The 18236-nt window shown below is 43.0% G+C and overlaps 1 protein-coding gene across 1 annotated transcript; it reads left to right on the top strand.

Annotated features, from left to right (window-relative positions):
• The first annotated feature begins 3571 nt into the window (after positions 1–3571).
• Positions 3572–16598, top strand: GXYLT2 (glucoside xylosyltransferase 2). The gene is made up of 7 exons (XM_053469871.1): positions 3572–3927; positions 9180–9363; positions 9820–9945; positions 12742–12993; positions 14721–14844; positions 15273–15445; positions 16027–16598. Exons 1-7 carry the CDS (start codon positions 3668–3670, stop codon positions 16207–16209), a joined length of 1302 nt encoding a protein of 433 aa, XP_053325846.1. The 5' UTR covers positions 3572–3667; the 3' UTR covers positions 16210–16598.
• Positions 16599–18236: the final 1638 nt, after the last annotated feature.

Consider the following 18236-nt stretch of genomic DNA (forward strand, 5'->3'; position numbering starts at 1 on the left):
TATCACCCTCAGCCTCCGTGAATTAATATATGAAATATAAAATAAAAAGCAATGCAACGCTTTGGAATCCAATCTGACTCTCAATATTATTTTCATAGTTCTACTAGACAATAGCTGGGAAAATCTATATAACTTGGGTGTCCATACCTCCCTAGTGTCCCTGTTTAGGAGGTAAAGTCCCTCTTTGGGATCTATCGCCCCTCTTTCAACCTCCATGTCCCTCGTTCATCTCCCAAGCCCTTCTTTCCTCCCCTTTTGCCCCTCTTTCCTCCCCTCTATGCCCCTCTTTTCTAGGCGCTCAGAATTTCAGGTGTCCAAATTGGGATACCTGTGTTGGGGGTGTGGTAAACAGCAAGGATAGGTGGGGCTGACCTCAGAAAGGATCAGAAGGCGTGGCCAACATTCCTAGGGACATCCAGGCTCCGCCCACTCAGAGCCCTCCCTCTTCTTGTAGCGGGTCTACTGACGTCATTGAGCTGTCCTCTGACATCGGCGGGTGGTCTGCTGATGATTTTGGGGCTAAAAATGCAATGTGGGCCGGGATCGTCGAGGAAGCAAAGCGATAACTGCAATGGAGTCACATTCTGCAATAGCAAAGACCCCCATTAATTATTCGCCTCCCTGGGCTGGTTAGGGGGAAATGAGATGGAAAAAAAAGTGGGGACAATGGGGTCGTGCCCAAAAATGGGGACTATCCTACAAGAACTGGGACCGTTGGCATGCGATAATGTGGATGGAAACAGCGGCAAAAAACGTGTTCTACAAATAAAATGCAAGAGGAACTGGGGGAGTCCCAAAAAGAGGGACTGGGCCTCCTAACGAGAGACCCTCGGAAGGTGTCATTAAATTCACGCTATTGTGTGTTTTGCGTTTTGATTCATTTCAAACTCCATAAAAAATTATTTCCAAAATTGCCCTCGCTCGGAAATAAACAATAATTCAGATGGCGCTGCGTCGGGGGACTCCGGGGTATTTTATGCTCCAAATCTTCAGATGCCATCAACACATTTCATCATCCGGCCTAAATTTCCCGAAACTAATTTATGAAGTCATTTCCCACGGAAATTACACCGCGCGGCGAGAGCGTGAATCAGCTCCGGTGACAAAATAAATAAACCCGTGCCGGCGCCGAGGGGAAATAGTCCGCCGGGCGCTCCTTCCCCGAGAAGCGCGGAGATTCGATATATTCGGAGACAGCTGCTCCACGCCGCGCTCCCCGCTCCCCTCTGCAGATTGAGCTTTAAACAAACCAGATGTTTCTTGGATTCGGGTTTCGCGATCAACGCCAACGTGGCCTTTCGGCCTGAGCACAAGCTTTTATCGACGTTCGTGTTATGATTGTTTCGCATTTCGCGGTTCATGTGCGATTTCACGTAAATAATTTTATCTTATAGTACGTTGTATGAATATACTATATATATATATATATATAAAAGGCAAAGTAATGTCTCTTTTAATAGACTGTGGTCCTCGGAGTCTCCGGGTGAATCGCTGGTTCCCCGGGTCACGTGCTCTGTCTCCAGGTCACAGGAGCGGTATTTGTACACGCCCACTCCCTTCCCTTTTCCCCTCCCCCATTCAGGTTTTAACTACCCGGTGCTAGGTTGACCTGGCCTGCATTGCCCGCAATGAGACTTTAAGTCAATGCATTGTCCCGGAATGAAAATTCTAAATGAAACTTCTCAACCCTCCTGTTGGGGGGGGGGTTCAGAAACCTCCCCTGATAGGCTGAGTCCTTTCTTCACACCAAGCTCAGTGTAAGCCAGTACCGTGTATGTATGTGTGACTGTATGTGTAATGTCTGGTAATAGAGGGGTTAATTCTCTAAATCTGCTCATGTCTGTAACGATTGCATGTATATTATAATATAAATAAATTATTAAATCTGAAATCAACATGGTTTCCATAATTAATCTGTGGCAGAGCCAGCATCATCTAATCTATTCCCTGCCTTATAAAGGCTGCCTGAACCAATCAACAACAATCAGCAACTTAACAACAGGGGAGAGATAACTGTATGGGGAGAAATAAGCAATAAGGGGTGTGGAATTTAATTTCAAGGAAAAGGAAATTAAAGGGACGGTTAAATAGTTGTTTTTTTTTGGAGGGGACAGTAAGTAGGATTTAGGAAAAAATAACAGATTCACGTTAAGAAAATATAAATAACACAGACTTTTGTATTAGACAGTTGGACGTTCCACGTTGGTTGATCCCTTCAACGATGTAGTCGTGGTCCCACACAATAGACTGAAAGTGCTGCAGATAAGACAATAGCCCCATTGTTTATAAAACACACACTGGGGTTATTGTTTCAGCTCCCGGGAAAGATAGTTCTTTAATTGATATTTAAAATTCATTTAACATCTGACTGCGTGAAGCTATTATATTATTTAAAGGTACATGAAACTAAAATTGTAATACCCTTTAATTGAGGCATAAAATGTCCAATCAACATCCTTCACCAATCGGAACAGTTTTATTCTGGACATCTGAGTTTCAATCAATCAATACGCAGATCCTTAAAGGGACACTCCAGATATTTAATCCACTTTGATGCATATAATAGCTGCATGGTCACTTTAAATTTCTATGGCGTCCGTTTTGCAAATGCAAATCCTCCCATATGCGTTTGCCCCTTTCACCTGCCCCCTACATGGCTATTTCGAGTGCAGAAGATTGGTGTTTGGTGGTAATAGTGTGTCTGCGTGTAAGTGTGTTAGCATGACTGTGTTTTTAGTGTCAGCTTGCATGTGTTAGTATGAGTGTATGTCTTAGAGTGAGTGTGTATGTGTGTATGTTAGAATGAGTGTATGTGTTAGAGGGAGTGTGTATGTGTGTGTGTTAGAATGAGTGTGTATGTGTTAGAGGGAGTGTGTATGTGCTAGCATGAGTGTATGTGTTAGAGTGAGTGTGTATGTGTTAGAGTAAGTGTTAGAATGAGTGTATGTGTTAGAGGGAGTGTGGATGTGTGTGTGTCAGCATGAGTGTATGTGTTAGAGTGAGTGTGTATGTGCTAGCATGAGTGTATGTGTTAGAGTGAGTGTGTATGTGTTAGCATGAGTGTATGTGTTACATTACTTTATATCTTTTTTTCTTCGTTGGCCCAAATAATTAGTATTAACTTGGATTCACTCCAGCCATACAATTAAATGTTGTTGATCCAAACCTACGTAGTGTGCAGCGCTGCTGAATATGATGGCGCTATACAATGGCGGCTGCGTATTTGAACTGTAAGAATACAGAACACTGGGGAGTCCCTTTTGTAATAATTTAGGATTTTTTCCCCCTAGAACTAAATTATGCGCATTATGTATATACAGTAGGTTCCAAGCTAGGCTCCCATCCAACTCCCAAGACCCTCAACCGACAAATGCTGTCTGAGAATGATGGGAGTCGTTGCTCAGCCACAGCTTTAAACTACTGATGCACACACTTTAATGAGTTTCAGAAGTGTTCAAGAACAGGAGCTCCCACTGCAGGAATTACGGTAATCCCCCCCCCTCCACCACTCCCAGCCCTCTCCCCTCCACCCTCTGCTCTCCCCTCCCCTCCCCCTGCTCTGACAATCGGATACGTGGTGCAGGCAGCTCGCACAATGCTGCTCCCAGGAGCTGCTCCCAGGGCTGAGACCCCAGGGTGAGGGGGACCCCCCCAGTGACCCCACATCATGAGGACCCACTGCAAGCTCCTGGCCAGCCTGCTGTGTCTGGGGGGCATCCTCCTCCTCTATCTGTACCTGGCAAACACTGGGGACCCTGCTGTGAGAGGGACCCCAAAACCCAATGTGCCAGCCCCTTCCAGACTTGGTGGGGTGCAGCCCCCCACCAGCAGCTACTTCAGATCCGTGGAGGGGCACAAACCCAGGAGAGATACCCACCTGAAGAAGAAGAAGAGGAGAGATGAGAAGGCTATCGGGTCCGATGCCAGGTAATAATAAACCCCAATCCACGACTCTGTCCTATAACTACTTAGCCGCCGGGGGTAATACTAACCACCCCTGGCCCTTAGATATATAGATATGGGGCGTAACTCCGAGAGCGAACCTGTCATTCCCAGTTCTGCTTCTTAACTCTCCGCGTACCAGAAAGATGCCCCGTGGCGCTGCTTAAACAAAGTATTTCTCACTTCTCTTGCTCACAAAGTGTTAAATGACTACTTAGAGCAGTTTTGTGTCTCCTGCTCGTAAAGAGTTAAATCACGGCGTTAAGCATTATCACTTCTGGTGCCCGCAAAGAGTTAAATCGCTTTTTAAAGGCGTATAGCCGTTGACAGCCCATCCCAAGATGTTACGCAGCATCCGCACTACCGTCTCTCCCGGAGAAACGATCCCTGCAGGTAGTTCCGTTAAGTCGCTGCGCGTTGAGGTTGACGATTTAAGTTACTGCGCCAAAGAGCTTACAATTTAATTGCAGAGCCCGGAAGGATCTCCAGGTTTGCGCGGCGTGAAGCTACTGTGATCGGGATTCTCCTTTTTATTTGTGAGCCGCTAACATATGCTGTAGCGCAGCGCGAGAGTTAATCACCCCCGACGCCTTTTATTAGGCGTAATATTTATAACCTATAGCGCCCGTCGGTTTTACGACTCTTGATATTAAATTCGAATAAGAGAGACTGATGTGCCGTCGTTTAATAACTTATTAAAACAACTTTTGGAAGGCAGAGGCCTCGGTAGGCTTTAAATTAAGCACATATTTTAATTTGATCCCTGCCAAGAAAAGTTGTGAGCTGGCAGACGTCTCGAAGACGTATCCCGCTGACCATGTGTAGTCCACGGGCTTCGCAGCTGCGGGAAATAATATTCCAGGAACGCGGCCGACTTGCGCTTTCGTATTAAATGTAGTCCAAGCGGCTTGTGATACCTTTTTGTGGACTCAAGACCTCAGATGTCTCTTCTTCATGAGTACGCATCTCAAAAACGGGTTCTTAAATCTTGTGTATCTTTATCTGATTCTGTATAAGCCATGTGTAGCGATTCCAAAAGGTAGGTCACATTTTTGGGGACCCCCACTCTCATTACCCCCAACATCTACCCCGGTGAATCGAGGCGCCGGGGGCGGAGCTTGGGAGGTAGCTCGTCACTCAATTCTTTGCAGAGAATTAAATCGGAAACGGGGGTTTACAGACCCGAATCCCGCCGTCCCGTCTCGTTGGGACAGCGGGAGACAGAGTGGCAAAATTGGGACTGCCTTGTGCAAAGCGAGACAGTTGGCAGGCATGCACTCTATATGTGGGCTACATAGCCAATAAATGAGTGTTCCTTTTAAGATAATGTAATGGGGGCTGACCGGATACACTTACCAGGACCCTTGGGGGGGGGATATATCGTAGGCCCAAAAATGTCAATTCTAAATAATGAATCGTGTACAAAAATCTACTGTCCATCTGAAGAAGAGACATCTGAGGTCCCGAAAGATGTAACTTTAATTTATTGGCCCAATAAAAGGTAATAACTTCAACCAGAGACTGACTGGGGGGTGGGCTCCCCAACCAGCCTTTTTACGCTATGGCGGCCATGCTGACTCCATCGACGCTGTGCTCCTTAAAGATTTCTTTAAGATACAGCGGTATCGAATTTTCATCTTTTGGGCTGAAAATTACTGGCAAAAGTCTTTTGGGAACCTTAAGCGGGGACTAACGAGGGGACCGACCTGGGCTGACACTATCTGTCCTAACAGTAGACATCAAAATGTTTTAAAATGTTCTATACTTTGTCACCCTGACATCCAACATGTGTTGTGCTGTAAAAGATCCTTGTTTCTGGTTCTTTGTAACGATACGATGATGTCAGGCTCATGGTTTAGCTCATACGCACTTTTTGTTATCCCGATCTTTTTGTTTATTGGCTGGAATAACAACTTTTTACATGTCCAGCACTCATTAAACAGACCAAGATTCCAAGGATCAAAATGTTCTGAAGGCAGATAAACTTCATTTGGCTCGTTGTTTGAGTTTCTACAGAGTTCTATCAAGTAAACTGAATATCTTCTTTGCGTCTCCTGGGTCTATAACCCTTGTTGGCCCTTTGTTGGCCAATGGGTGTCATCGTTAATAAGTTCTGGAGCTGGATTGTTTAGTTTGTTCATGATGGGTAGAGTTGGCCAACTTGATACATTTTGTAACAGAAAAAGAATCTTGGGGGTTGGAGACTCCAACTTGGACTGACCGGTTGACCTTGGCAAAGTTCCTCTAGATGTGGGACCTGTTGGGTGGCCAGCTACATTTTGACTAGTTTGGACTGGCTTATCTTATTTATTGTGGGTGAAGTGGGTTAACATGAGGGCTTCCGTTGGAAGATAACATGAGAGGGATAGGATGAGGGATACGTGTAGCATTAGAAGTAGATGCAGGGTGGTCGAGGGATTGTTGGCTCACGGAAGAAGAAGAATATCCAAAAATTCAATCAATTCTCAGTATTTTTTTGTGGAATTTATAACCTTAGAATTTTTTTGTCTCAAAGCATGAGCATACAATCTTATCATTTGCCAGATGAGATATCTTCTACAATTTCCCTTAAGGCTATGAGCTAAACCCCCCTGATTTAAATTCATCCGTATGGCCCAGATAAGAAGCTTTTTTTAAAACCCAAACTGTTCCAAAAGACCAATAAGAAAGACGTTAAAAACCTTATAAAACAGAAGAAAAAAGACTTTTATTGAGAGCATCTTTTCCGAATCCCCGGCTCCTGCCTTCTCACTAAAAGCTAATTTGATTGATGAGGTCATGTCAAAAGATATGCCTCGAGGAAAAAAAAAAAAGAGCTTCTACTCGTAAAAAGATCTATAATCCACTAGAATTCCGCGCAGAGCCTTTTATTCTAACCATTACCAAAAGGGGATAAGAAAATCAAAAAACACATTTGTATCAATTTTCTGCGTGGCAGTTTAATCAATTACTCTTATATAAATCTATCCTTGGCTCACATCTGTTTAGACGAGCTGTTTGTCAAGTGTCATCCGCCGAGAGGAGAGCATTAAATCGCAGATGAGAAATACTGCTTGAGAAGTTGGGGGAATTGTTTTCAAGTTCGTAGCTTTCAAGGAACCACAAAAAAAGTGGCTTGAACGTTTCTGGAGGTAAATCGGGTGGGGGTTGATCCGTTTGTGGCCTGTAACAAGGAGATGTAGCCCATGGGAACCCACCTGGCCAAGCTGTTATGGTGACCTGGGATGGCTCCAGATGTACATATCAATCCCTCAAACAATATGGTAGCCACTCAGCCAAGTTCCTGGCAATGGATGGTCATACGGCTCCTGAATCTAAGACGAGACCAACGACTGGTTAAGGTTCGGGTCTTCACAGCAGGAAAAACTGGCCAACATGGGCCGAATGGGGCCGATTCTAATTTTCTATGTTTCTAACATCAAATAAGGACAAAATAGGCCTATTGGTCAACCTCGAAGCTGTAGGAGATGGATTCAAATGAGCAGAACGTGACTGATGGATCCCAACCAGACCTCGAGTCTGTGAAGCGTTTTCAGAACTGGTGCCGAAATCTTTATTACTCTCCGTCCCAATCTTATAGAATATTAAGGACACCGACGTTAACGGGGGCTACAGGCTGGTTTTGGGTCCAAGTAAAAATCGGCGAGGCTTTGCCGGAACCAACCTGCTGTCTAGTTGTTGAGTTGCTGCTAGCGATCTATAAATTACCCCAACATTTATATAATGTTAAAGTAAATACCCCCTTCTACTTGCTGGAGTCTCCCGGGAGAAAGCTTTTAAATGTGACCACATTATGGATCTTTTTATTTATATGGCGCCAACAATCTCCATAGCGCTCCTTACAGCCCATACATTCAAAGGGTCTGAACCATCTAGAACTGACCGACTAAGACCACCCGAGCACACAAGCTTAGCTCTCTTTGATTATTTAGGGTTTTTATCAATGTGTTTCCCTGTAGTTTATTAAGTAGCTCTTTTTGTTTTTCTTTTTTCCTTATCTCAGTTTCTTTTCCTTTCTCGTTACGTTTCCTAGGTCTTTTACTCCATTACGTTTGTCCTAAATTTAGACATCTTTCCTTTGAAGAACAAAGGAAGATACATTTTGGTTTCCTTAAAGATGTTACAACAACAACAACAAAAAAGAAACCCGATATAGTATCATCTTTCCTGCCACTTTGTTTTCCAGGCAAGTTTTTCCTGTTTTTTAGCTGGAAAGTTGAACGTCTCCGCACTCCGACGAAATATAATCACTTCCAGGCCAAGTTCAACAGGAAATCAAACGGCCATTGTTGATATTTAAAGACATCGGAGAATTAAAACAATGGGCTGAATCATTTAAGTCAGTGGAAGCCGCCCTCGAAAATCATTACCGTGTGTATTTATTTCTTTCTCGGTTGGTTTAAAGGAGGAACTCCTACCGTTTTTGTTTTATTCCTAGTATTAGACTAAAAAAGAAATCCCAAAAATATTGCTCTGTCCCATAATATATTTTCAGGCAGCTGTATATTAGCCATTTGTTTGAGTTCTCGCTCTGTTATCTGCCCCCCAATCTACTAGACAAACCCCCGACTCCTTATCATACTGCCTGTGGGGAACAATAGAATGGCTCAGTCTTAATCACACAACCAGACTCTCTGACTAATGAAAGTCTGTGGAGGAACGGACTTCATAAGCATTGCCGTAAAGCATCAGCTCAGTGTGGTGCTTGAGCCGGGAAAGTCACCCGAAATATCACATGACTGACAACAATGGCTGCTTGCTCATGGCGTCGATAGATTTATTTTATATTATGCTTTTTTAGGAGAAGAGTAAACAGGGTGTTCCAGAGTCCTTCTGTGTTACTGGGATGAACTGGTTTTCAGCATGTTACATTATGGATACACCATAAAATGTTACACTGGTGTCTGTCGTAGAAGGGTTAGAAGGTTACAGAAAATTCTTTAATTTTGGCTGCAGAATTATTGGAATGGCGAGACCGTCCATATGGACCAAACCATTAACCGTTTCAGTTACAACTTTACTTTAATACTGTTGAGAAGAACCCTCTTGGTCCTGACCTGGGAGAAGAAGTAAAGCATGTGTTGTGGTGGCAACGGAAAAGCTCAGAGAATGAGAAGTTACTCTGTGTCCGTAAAACCTTTTTTTAAAAAAAATATCATTTCCTAATTCATGAGATTAGGGCCTCGCTAATTTTATTGATTTACAGCGGTAAAAACATTTAACTTTTTGTTCAACAGAACCAAGGAGCAAAAGAAGCGGCCGGTGGTGCCCCCCGAGTGGATGCATCTTGCTGTGGTGACGTGCGGGGACCGCGTGGAAGAAACGGTCACGATGCTGAAATCAGCGGTACTGTTTAGTATGAAAAGGATCAAATTCCACATCTTTGCAGAGGACTCTTTAAAAGCAGATTTTGAAACTAAGGTAAGCGTTGGGTGAGAGTTATTTGGGGCCGTACTGTTATTTTTTTTTTTGTCTGCGAGGAAACAACTTAATTAGTACAAAGTTGAAGGAGAATGTAAAGTATCATAATATATTATTTATTATTATTATTATTATTATTATTATCCCAGTTAGAGATTTGGCATAGGGGGAGAGACCCCAGGCTGGTCATGATTCAGATTGAGGAGTCAACCAAAGATCTGGCCAAGATAAGATGGAGCTGAGCTGGAGTAAGACCGACGTTGACTTTAGGTCTTGACGTTATGCTACTAGGGCAGCCAAGTTGACTTCCATTTTCCAGCTTGGCTCACAGACCCTTCCAAACCAAACCAAAATCTGCTGGGCCTCACCGTAGCCCACGATCGCACACCGTGGCTTGCTGATCACATACTCAGTGCTTCATTAATCTATGTCGTCGTATGTTCTTTTCTCCAACAGTTTAATGAATGGCCGCCCACCAAAAAGTACGAGTACACCATTTACCCAATTACGTTTTCGGTAGGAAATCCAGAGGAATGGAAGAAACTCTTTAAGCCCTGCGCAGCCCAGCGTCTATTTCTTCCGGTAAGAGAGACACCTGGCCTCCAGAAGCTCTTCTCTTTTAGACCTTGTCCGGTTTGAATCCAGATGTAGGAATGGTTGGTCTGCGGCTTCGAGCTCTTATTTCCAATCTCCCTCCGGCTAAGGATTCTTTCTCGGTTTGTCAGACGCTCGCGCGTCTCGCTGACGTTTTTTTAATGGCCGGTTTATGAATAGGAAAGTCAAGCTTTGTTGGCAGGGAGTGATTGGGAAAGAGGTTTCCTTTACAAAGGGTTAATGTTGGCGAAATTTGATAGAAGTCCACGTCATCGCTAACACACAGAAGCTGAAATTGTGTTAAGAAGCTTATAGTCACTGGCCGGACATGTCTGCACGTGCCATAAACCGGAATCGTCTGCAGCATCCTACTGGGTGTCAGAACGTGCCCCGTCCAAAATGCCCCGGGGCTCAAAAGTTACAGCTTTGGGTTTGAATTTCGTTAACCAAGAAACGCAAACATTCTCAGTAACTACGTTATGGGTGGTGGATAGGAATGGATAGGAGGAATGGGCAAATTCCCAGAGTTTGCCCCCGAGTCTCTGGGTTTTTGCCCTTATCTCAGGGTAGATTCTCCGGGTCACACAGCCTGGAGCCGACTCCTTCCTATTCTACCCCGTTGGGATCATATATAAGACTCCCAGTTGGTGCTTTTGCTCCCAGTATGCTATGGTTGATATCCCTGCTTGAATGCAGGTGACTCAGTGAAGTGTATCTTTAAATAATAAGTCAAGTTTCCTTGTGTTCCGGTATTAGAGCCGTTTAGGTAAAACGTAAAATCTTAAATGGTTAATATTCCAAAAGCCTCAGGGGCAGCTCGTTTGGAACGTTCCCAGGTATGAGAATTGGGTATAAGACTATCATTCAGCCATGACGTTCCTGTCTGTTATGCCTCTTTCTGATTGGCTGCTCACTTAACATCGTTTTTTTATTGCTACAGGAAACAGGAAGTAGTTAAATTGATTGCCCCAAATTCCTGCATTATAAATATTTTCAAAACAGATAAACTTAATGATTTTATTTGAAACATTGTAACGGCTGCCGTATTTTGTGTTAAAATTGTTACTATAACTTATAGACTTTTTTTTCTCTGTTGATTATTTCAGAGTTTCTTTTAGGCGACGGGTCTGCTTTAAGGCACTTCTTTTTCCCTTTTAAGAGAAAATTTAGAAAATTGTACTTTAGTAGTCGCTTCCCCCAATTCCTGACATCTGTTAAGCAGATAACCCAACAGGAAGGGATGAAATAGTTTGGGCGCACAGGAAAGGGATGAAAGCGAGCAGGGTAAAGGGCGAGGGAATGGATACAAGGGGATGTGGTGCCATACATTTAGGTGGTATGAGGGAATTTAATAATTTGTCAATGATTAACAGGGTAGTTGATAAGTAGAACAGCCTCCCAGCAGAGGTGGTAGAGGGTAATACAGTGAGGGGGGTTAAACATGCATGGGACAGACATACTGCTCCTGAATCTAAGACGAGACCAACGACTGATTAAGGTTTGAGTCTTTACAGCAGGAGCAACGGGTGACTAGACGGGGGCCGAATGGGGCCGATCTGCCGGTGGGTTCTAGGTTTCTATGCATGGATAATGGCATAAAGGGGTGAGCAGGTGGGGCAAATAGGGCATCAGAGGATAAGGAGCAGAAAGATAAATAGAAATAAGAATAAAAGAAGAAATTATGGCTATTTTTTTCTCCCAAATGATGTTTAGAAAATTGTAACCTCTTCGTACTTCGGCATCTTGAAGAAATTTTGCAAATTCTTGTGGTTCCACCAGGGGGCGCATAACCGGGTTTATAAATTTACACCGATAATCTAATTCAAGGGCAGTCAGCATCTGTCATTGAAATACAAATCCCGTAATCCTCAGGAAGTCATTTGTTTTGTAGAATAAGCGACTATTTCACACGTGCCTCAATCAAGGACATAAATGGGGCGTAAATAGAATTTTATCGGGTTACCATTTATATATTTATACACGGCGCTGATCAGAGTACAGGGGTCACTGAGCTGATTCCATGGAAAACAAGGACATTTCTGGCTGTAACATAATAACAAAAGGGTTTTATAACCATCAATTAGCCTTTTAAACTTAAACTTGGATCAGCGAACAGAACGTGCCATTGGAACACAGGAGTGATGGGAGTGATAAAGGGCCATTGGAACACAGGAGTGATGGGAGTGATAAAGGGCCATTGGAACACAGGAGTGATGGAAGTGATAAAGGGCCATTGGAACACAGGAGTGATGGGAGTGATAAAGGGCCATTGGAACACAGGAGTGATGGGAGTGATAAAGGGCCATTGGAACACAGGAGTGATGGGAGTGATAAAGGGCCATTGGGACACAGGAGTGATGGGAGTGATAAAGGGCCATTGGGACACAGGAGTGATGGGAGTGATAAAGGGCCATTGGAACACGGGAGTGATGGGAGTGATAAAGGGCCATTGGGACACGGGAGTGATGGGAGTGATAAAGGGCCTCTGTATGCCTATGAAGAGATTCAATTAAAAATCAGCCATTTCCAGCTACAATAGTCATTTATAGCATTAACCCCGTCTGCGCTGGATTTCTGACCCATTTCATGTTATTTTAATGGACAAAATTTGCTTTTCTTTAAAAAAACAAGGATGTTTGAACTGTGATTTAAGTCCAAGTTTTTCTAGATATCCATATTTGAGATAATAATAAAAAAATAATAATCCAAAAAAAAAAGTCGAGTATCCGTGAAAGGGAATGGATGGTTGGGAGATAAACGTATCGTTGCTGTTTCCCGGCACAGATGATCCTGCAGGACGTGGATTCCTTGCTGTACGTGGACACAGATGTTTTGTTTCTGCGGCCGCTGGATGACATCTGGGCTTTTCTGCATCGTTTTAATGACTCCCAGCTGGCCGCCATGGCCCCGGAACACGAGATCCCGAAGATTGGCTGGTACAGCCGCTTCGCCCGGCACCCTTTCTACGGAAGCACCGGCGTCAACTCTGGAGTTATGCTCATGAACCTGACTCGCATTCGAAAAACGCACTTCAAGGTAAGACGTCGCTGTGTTGGAGAGCGACCGGCGTTAAAGAGTTAATAGTGACTATTGAAAGGCTTTGCTCTGTACCTGGGGGCAGCGTATTCGGGGGGGGGTCCAGCCAATACAGTAATTCAATTAGAAAAAAGACCGATGTGTTTTTGTCATTATCTAGTTCAGCGCTACTGCCTGTGTTTGCACCATAACATCAAACGGGGCAAACTTCACACTTTTTGCTGGCAGATCAAACCTTAATCAGTCGTTGGTCTCGTCTCAGATTCAGGAGCCGTATGTCTATCCCATGTGTGTTTAAACCCCCTCACTGTATTACCCTCTACCACTTCTGCTGGGAGGCTGTTCCATTTATCTCCCACCCCTACCATCCTGCTAAATGGTTGGGCTTTCAGTAGATGGAACTGCGTCTTTAAATAAGAACATATTCTTTTGGGGAGGTTTCAGAGTCTCGGGAAGGCGATTTAAATTTCAAAGGGTTAAACCAGGCCTGGTTCCAGGGGGGCTTGGAGATAAACCCGAGGGCATCACATTGCTGAGCAGGGGTTAACCCTTTCATTGTTAACCTTTTTGTACGATCCTCTGGCATTTAAAGAGTTATCTTTGCCTCCTTATTCCCGTAATATATTTCCCCAGCGTTCTCTTCTAGTACTTTAGTTAATCTCTCCGGAGCGTACGCGTGAATCGCATAGCGCGGCGTCCAAAATACGCACCGGCGCTTGCTCGGCATTAGCCGCCGGCTCGCCAGCTCAGCCGTGTGTGACGGGACTCATCAGACTGTTAGCTCCGGGACGCCCTCGGCAGAATGGGTTTTGGGAAGACGTGATAAAATAACAAAGCGCACGCGTTTCTGCTTATCTTTTCTTCTTTGAATGCTCAATTATCCGGTTCTCCCGAGCGCGGCCCGGCCGAGGCGTCCCGAGGGGGACGTGCGAGGATTACGGAAATATTATTTCAGCCGGGATGTGATTTGTATGCCGTCGCGTTCGGGGGTTATTGTAGAGGGCGTTAGGAAGACTGAATAAACTGACATCGCCGGCTGTATTTTCTCTTGGATTAAAAAGACTGACTTTATAAACCCAAAGTATTAAATCGAACGAAACTCTCTGGCAAGCCCAGCCGTCGGTGTTACATTGTGACGATGAAGCCTTCGCTTCGCTCGGAGCTTCTGCCAAAGCCAACGTTAATAGTCTGGTTCTCGGATGTCACAAGAAAACACACGTGTAATTTACTGAGAAGGTGGTAGATAAATGGAACAGCCGCCCAGAAGAGGTGGTAGAGGCTAAAACATAAAGTATTCCATGTAATATAATTATTATTATTTATATAGCACCATCATACACAACATAAAGTATTGCTTATTATTATTTATTATTATTACTATTATTATTTATTATTATTGCTATTTATTATTTATATAGCACTATCATACACAACATAAAGTATTGCTTATTATTATTTATTACTAATATTAGCAGTTTATTGATTTATATGTCACCATGGCAACATAAAACACTGCCCATATGCTGTATGTTTTAAAAAAAAACATAAATTGCTTATTTTAGGATTAATCCCGTTAGTTGTGAATCGTTTCAGCCGCGCGTCTGGGTGTCTGCTGACGATCAATAATATAGATTCATTACCAGGTTCTATTATTAGGATAGAAGTAAGTAGCCGGCTAGCGGTCACGCGTGACACGTGTTATCACGGATCTCTTTGCCGTTTCGCAGAATAACATGATTCCGACCGGCCTGACGTGGGAAGAGATCTTGCATCCGTTGTATCAGAAGTACAAGAATTACATCACGTGGGGCGACCAGGACCTGCTCAATATTATTTTTCATTTCAATCCAGGTAAATTTAATAATAAAACGGATATTAAAATCTAGCCTAGGGTACTTGTGCCTAACCCCCCCCCCCCGTGGGGTATCAGTACCACCGGATGGGGGACGCTTTACTGGAGTCATGCTTGAGCTAATGTGCCCCAAATGGGGGGGGGGTCTAATGTGCTATTAGTTTAGAAATTATTTAGAGTTACAGAATATTTCATGACCTCGGAGGTCTCTTCTTCAAATGGAATGGACTGGCGCTAACCCTGCCGTTCCGGACGAGACCTCCGAGGGTGCGGAAACGTACGTAATTTTACAAATTTGTCCGTACTGTCCCAATAAAAGGTCTCCAATTTCCCGTAAAGTCTCTATTTTCTCTCCAGCTAATGCAAAAATATACGTTTTTTGTAATTGTTTAAAATTAGCTTTTTTTGCCTTTGATTGTGGTTTCAGAGAAGCTCTTCGTATTCCCCTGCGAATGGAATTACCGTCCCGACCACTGCATGTACGGAAGTAATTGTAAAACGTCGGAGGAGTATGGCGTGTCCATTCTCCACGGGAATCGCGGCGTGTATCACGATGACAAGCAGCCGGCCTTCAAAGCCTTTTATGAAGTCATACGGGACGTACGTGGCCTTTTCTTATTATCATACCTCGTGTGACTCAGCTGGCTCCCGCTTCTGATAATCGTTAAACGTTCCTTGTAAAATTCCGAATAAGGCAGCATAAATTAATTTATTAATTACATTTTAATTAGAAAAATCCTCTTTTTTGGCAAAACATCGATCATCCGGGGCCCGAAGCCTAAGGTGATGTCAGGGTTTTACCATTTCTGCAATTAGTGAGCAATTATACATTTCGTTGCGTATTTTGCTAAAATCTTTATTTGTGAGGACAGACGCTAAATAATGCAAAATAAAATCTAAAACTTTTAATTTAATAGGAAGAATGGAAAAATTTGCTAAATCTTCCATTATTGTCGTGTTTTATACGGTCAATCATTACAGAATTTGCCTTCTGCCCTCCTGCTGGGATTAGTAATCAAAAGTTATTTGTCAAATGACAAATTTAAGAACTAAAAATGTAAAGAATTAAGAGGATTTTTAAAATTAAAAATATAAAAAATTTTAAGAATTAAAAAAAAAAAATTTTTTTTTCATGATTTTTTTTTTTATTTTATTTATTCTCTTTTTTTCTCCCCAAACAGTACCCATTTGACGGCAATCTCTTTCAGTCTATGTATTACCCGCTCCAGACGAAGTTTCTGGAGAGTGTGCACACGTTATGCGGAAGGATCCCCCAAGTATTCCTAAAGCAGATTGAGGAGACCATGAAGAAGGTCTACGAGAGGCGAGTCGTCGTCCATCGCGGGGGCCGCGTAAGAAACTGAAAACCTTCTCGAGCTTCTACAACAGATCACTATGGGGTCTCCTTAAATTATTTTTTATAAAGAAAAAAAAACTTTCTTCCATTCCTGGAAAAGATAACGTCAGTATTTTCACTTTTTTATAAAGTACTTTTAGAATTAAAAATAGGTTTTGGATTCCAAATCTCTTAACTGTCCACCAGTGGCCACGTAGTGTCGTGTCTCTCGCTTTTTGGCCTTCCGGTAGATGACAAAAAAAAACTACACAGATTTCAATTTGACCAAAGAAGACGACGTGGACCCCTTTTTCTGGTGACCAGAGGCGTAAAACGCTGATCTTTCCTCTTGTTTTCAGGGAAGAATCCGAGGAAAAGACTTTATTTTTAAAGTTTATTAAAGTCATTTATATATGAAAAAAAAAAATTAAAAGTCAACATTTTTTTGAAGATGAAATCCACTGGTTGCCACCATGATGTCATATTCTAACAATTCAGATTTTTTTTCCCATTTTTCGATTTTTTTTTTTTTTTTTTAAATTGTTTGTATTTTTTTTTATTTTTAAAAAAAATGCTTACACATTGTTATGAATTTGGATTTTTTTTGACATGGGACATATGTTAAGAGCAGGCACTAGGCTGTGAAATATGGCTAAGATGGAAGAGCGTTCACACCTTATCTGTGCTGACTACGGGCAACAAAGGGTGCGGAGTGTTGTCATTTTGCTCGTCTACCACCAAGGCAGAAGCTTTGGCTTCTCTTGGCGTGCGTCTCCATTACTGCCTACAGCCGGTACTTTGTCCCAGCGTGCGGTCATCGAAAGCGCCGTGCTTACGGCTGAGAATTCAATGTGTTTTCACTGCCGTTACGTAGCTGGGATTAAGGGGGGGGAGAGCGAAGAAAGAAGAAAAGGATCGTTGTCTCAAACAGGTTACGATTTAGCGGATGGCTAGCAAGGAGCCCTGCATGGATGTGCGAGGAGTTGGCAGGACTTCTCGCGATGCCTGCTGGAATCGTGCTAAATGCTTGTAAAATAACGGCGTGGGTTGTTGTCGCAACACGGGGGCCGTTTTTAGCAAATTACAGTGGAAGCGGCGGAGACGAAAGATGTCGATAGTGTATAAACACACCAAAGATTGTTACGGAGTGATCAATTGAACTCCCTAAGAGCGCTCGTTATCTGTTGAAGGCCTGGCTGGAACAAACATACTTAGTGCTGATTATTTAAGTGCTAAAAAAAAAAAAAAAGTCTTTTATTGCCTGGAAAATCTGCGCTGTAATCGGCGATTTAACCCTTGAATAGTGGATTTTTGCTTTACTGTTCCCAAGGAGTGCGGCTTAATCCGCCGGCCTCTGTGAGTTGGCTTGTAAGAGATCGTCTGCCTAGGGTCTGGGCCATATGTATGGGGGGGGTACTTTGGATCGGCGTCACTTAAATGACTCAAATTACAAAGCTATAAATATAGACCTAAAAAGAACAAATTGGGCAAAGATGATGACTTCTTCAGGCATATTATTTTATTATATGTCATATATAGATATATTATGTCTGAAGGAGAGATCTAGATAGTCTAGGAAGCTTGCGATCTGTTATACCTTTATTGGCTAACTGAATTATAATAGATTGCAAGCTGCCTAAGACTATCTAGGTCTCTTCTTCAGGCCATATTATATCACAATATAATAACATAAATAATATATATAAATATATTATACACACAAATAATATTCCTAAAGAAGAGACCTAAATAGTCTCGAAAGCTTGCAATCTATTACACTATAGTTAATAAAAGTATCATCTTTACCAAATTTCCTTGTTTTCAAATGACAAAAGAAGACGGCACTTGATTCCCATGGCTACGCAAGAACCTTTTAGTAGAAATAACAGGGATAACATTTCTTTCCAGAAGTTACTTTTGTTTTTCATGAGTTTTTGGGGTATCTCACCTGTTCTGGGCAGTGGCCCCCATTGGATTGCCATGGGGGTTTGCTTGGCCCGAGTGACTCTTTGAACTTTCTTCTCCACGACATATGAATGATGCCAGTGAGCTGCT

Source organism: Spea bombifrons, chromosome 6 (assembly GCF_027358695.1).
Source record: "Spea bombifrons isolate aSpeBom1 chromosome 6, aSpeBom1.2.pri, whole genome shotgun sequence".
Classification (NCBI taxonomy): domain Eukaryota; kingdom Metazoa; phylum Chordata; class Amphibia; order Anura; family Pelobatidae; genus Spea; species Spea bombifrons.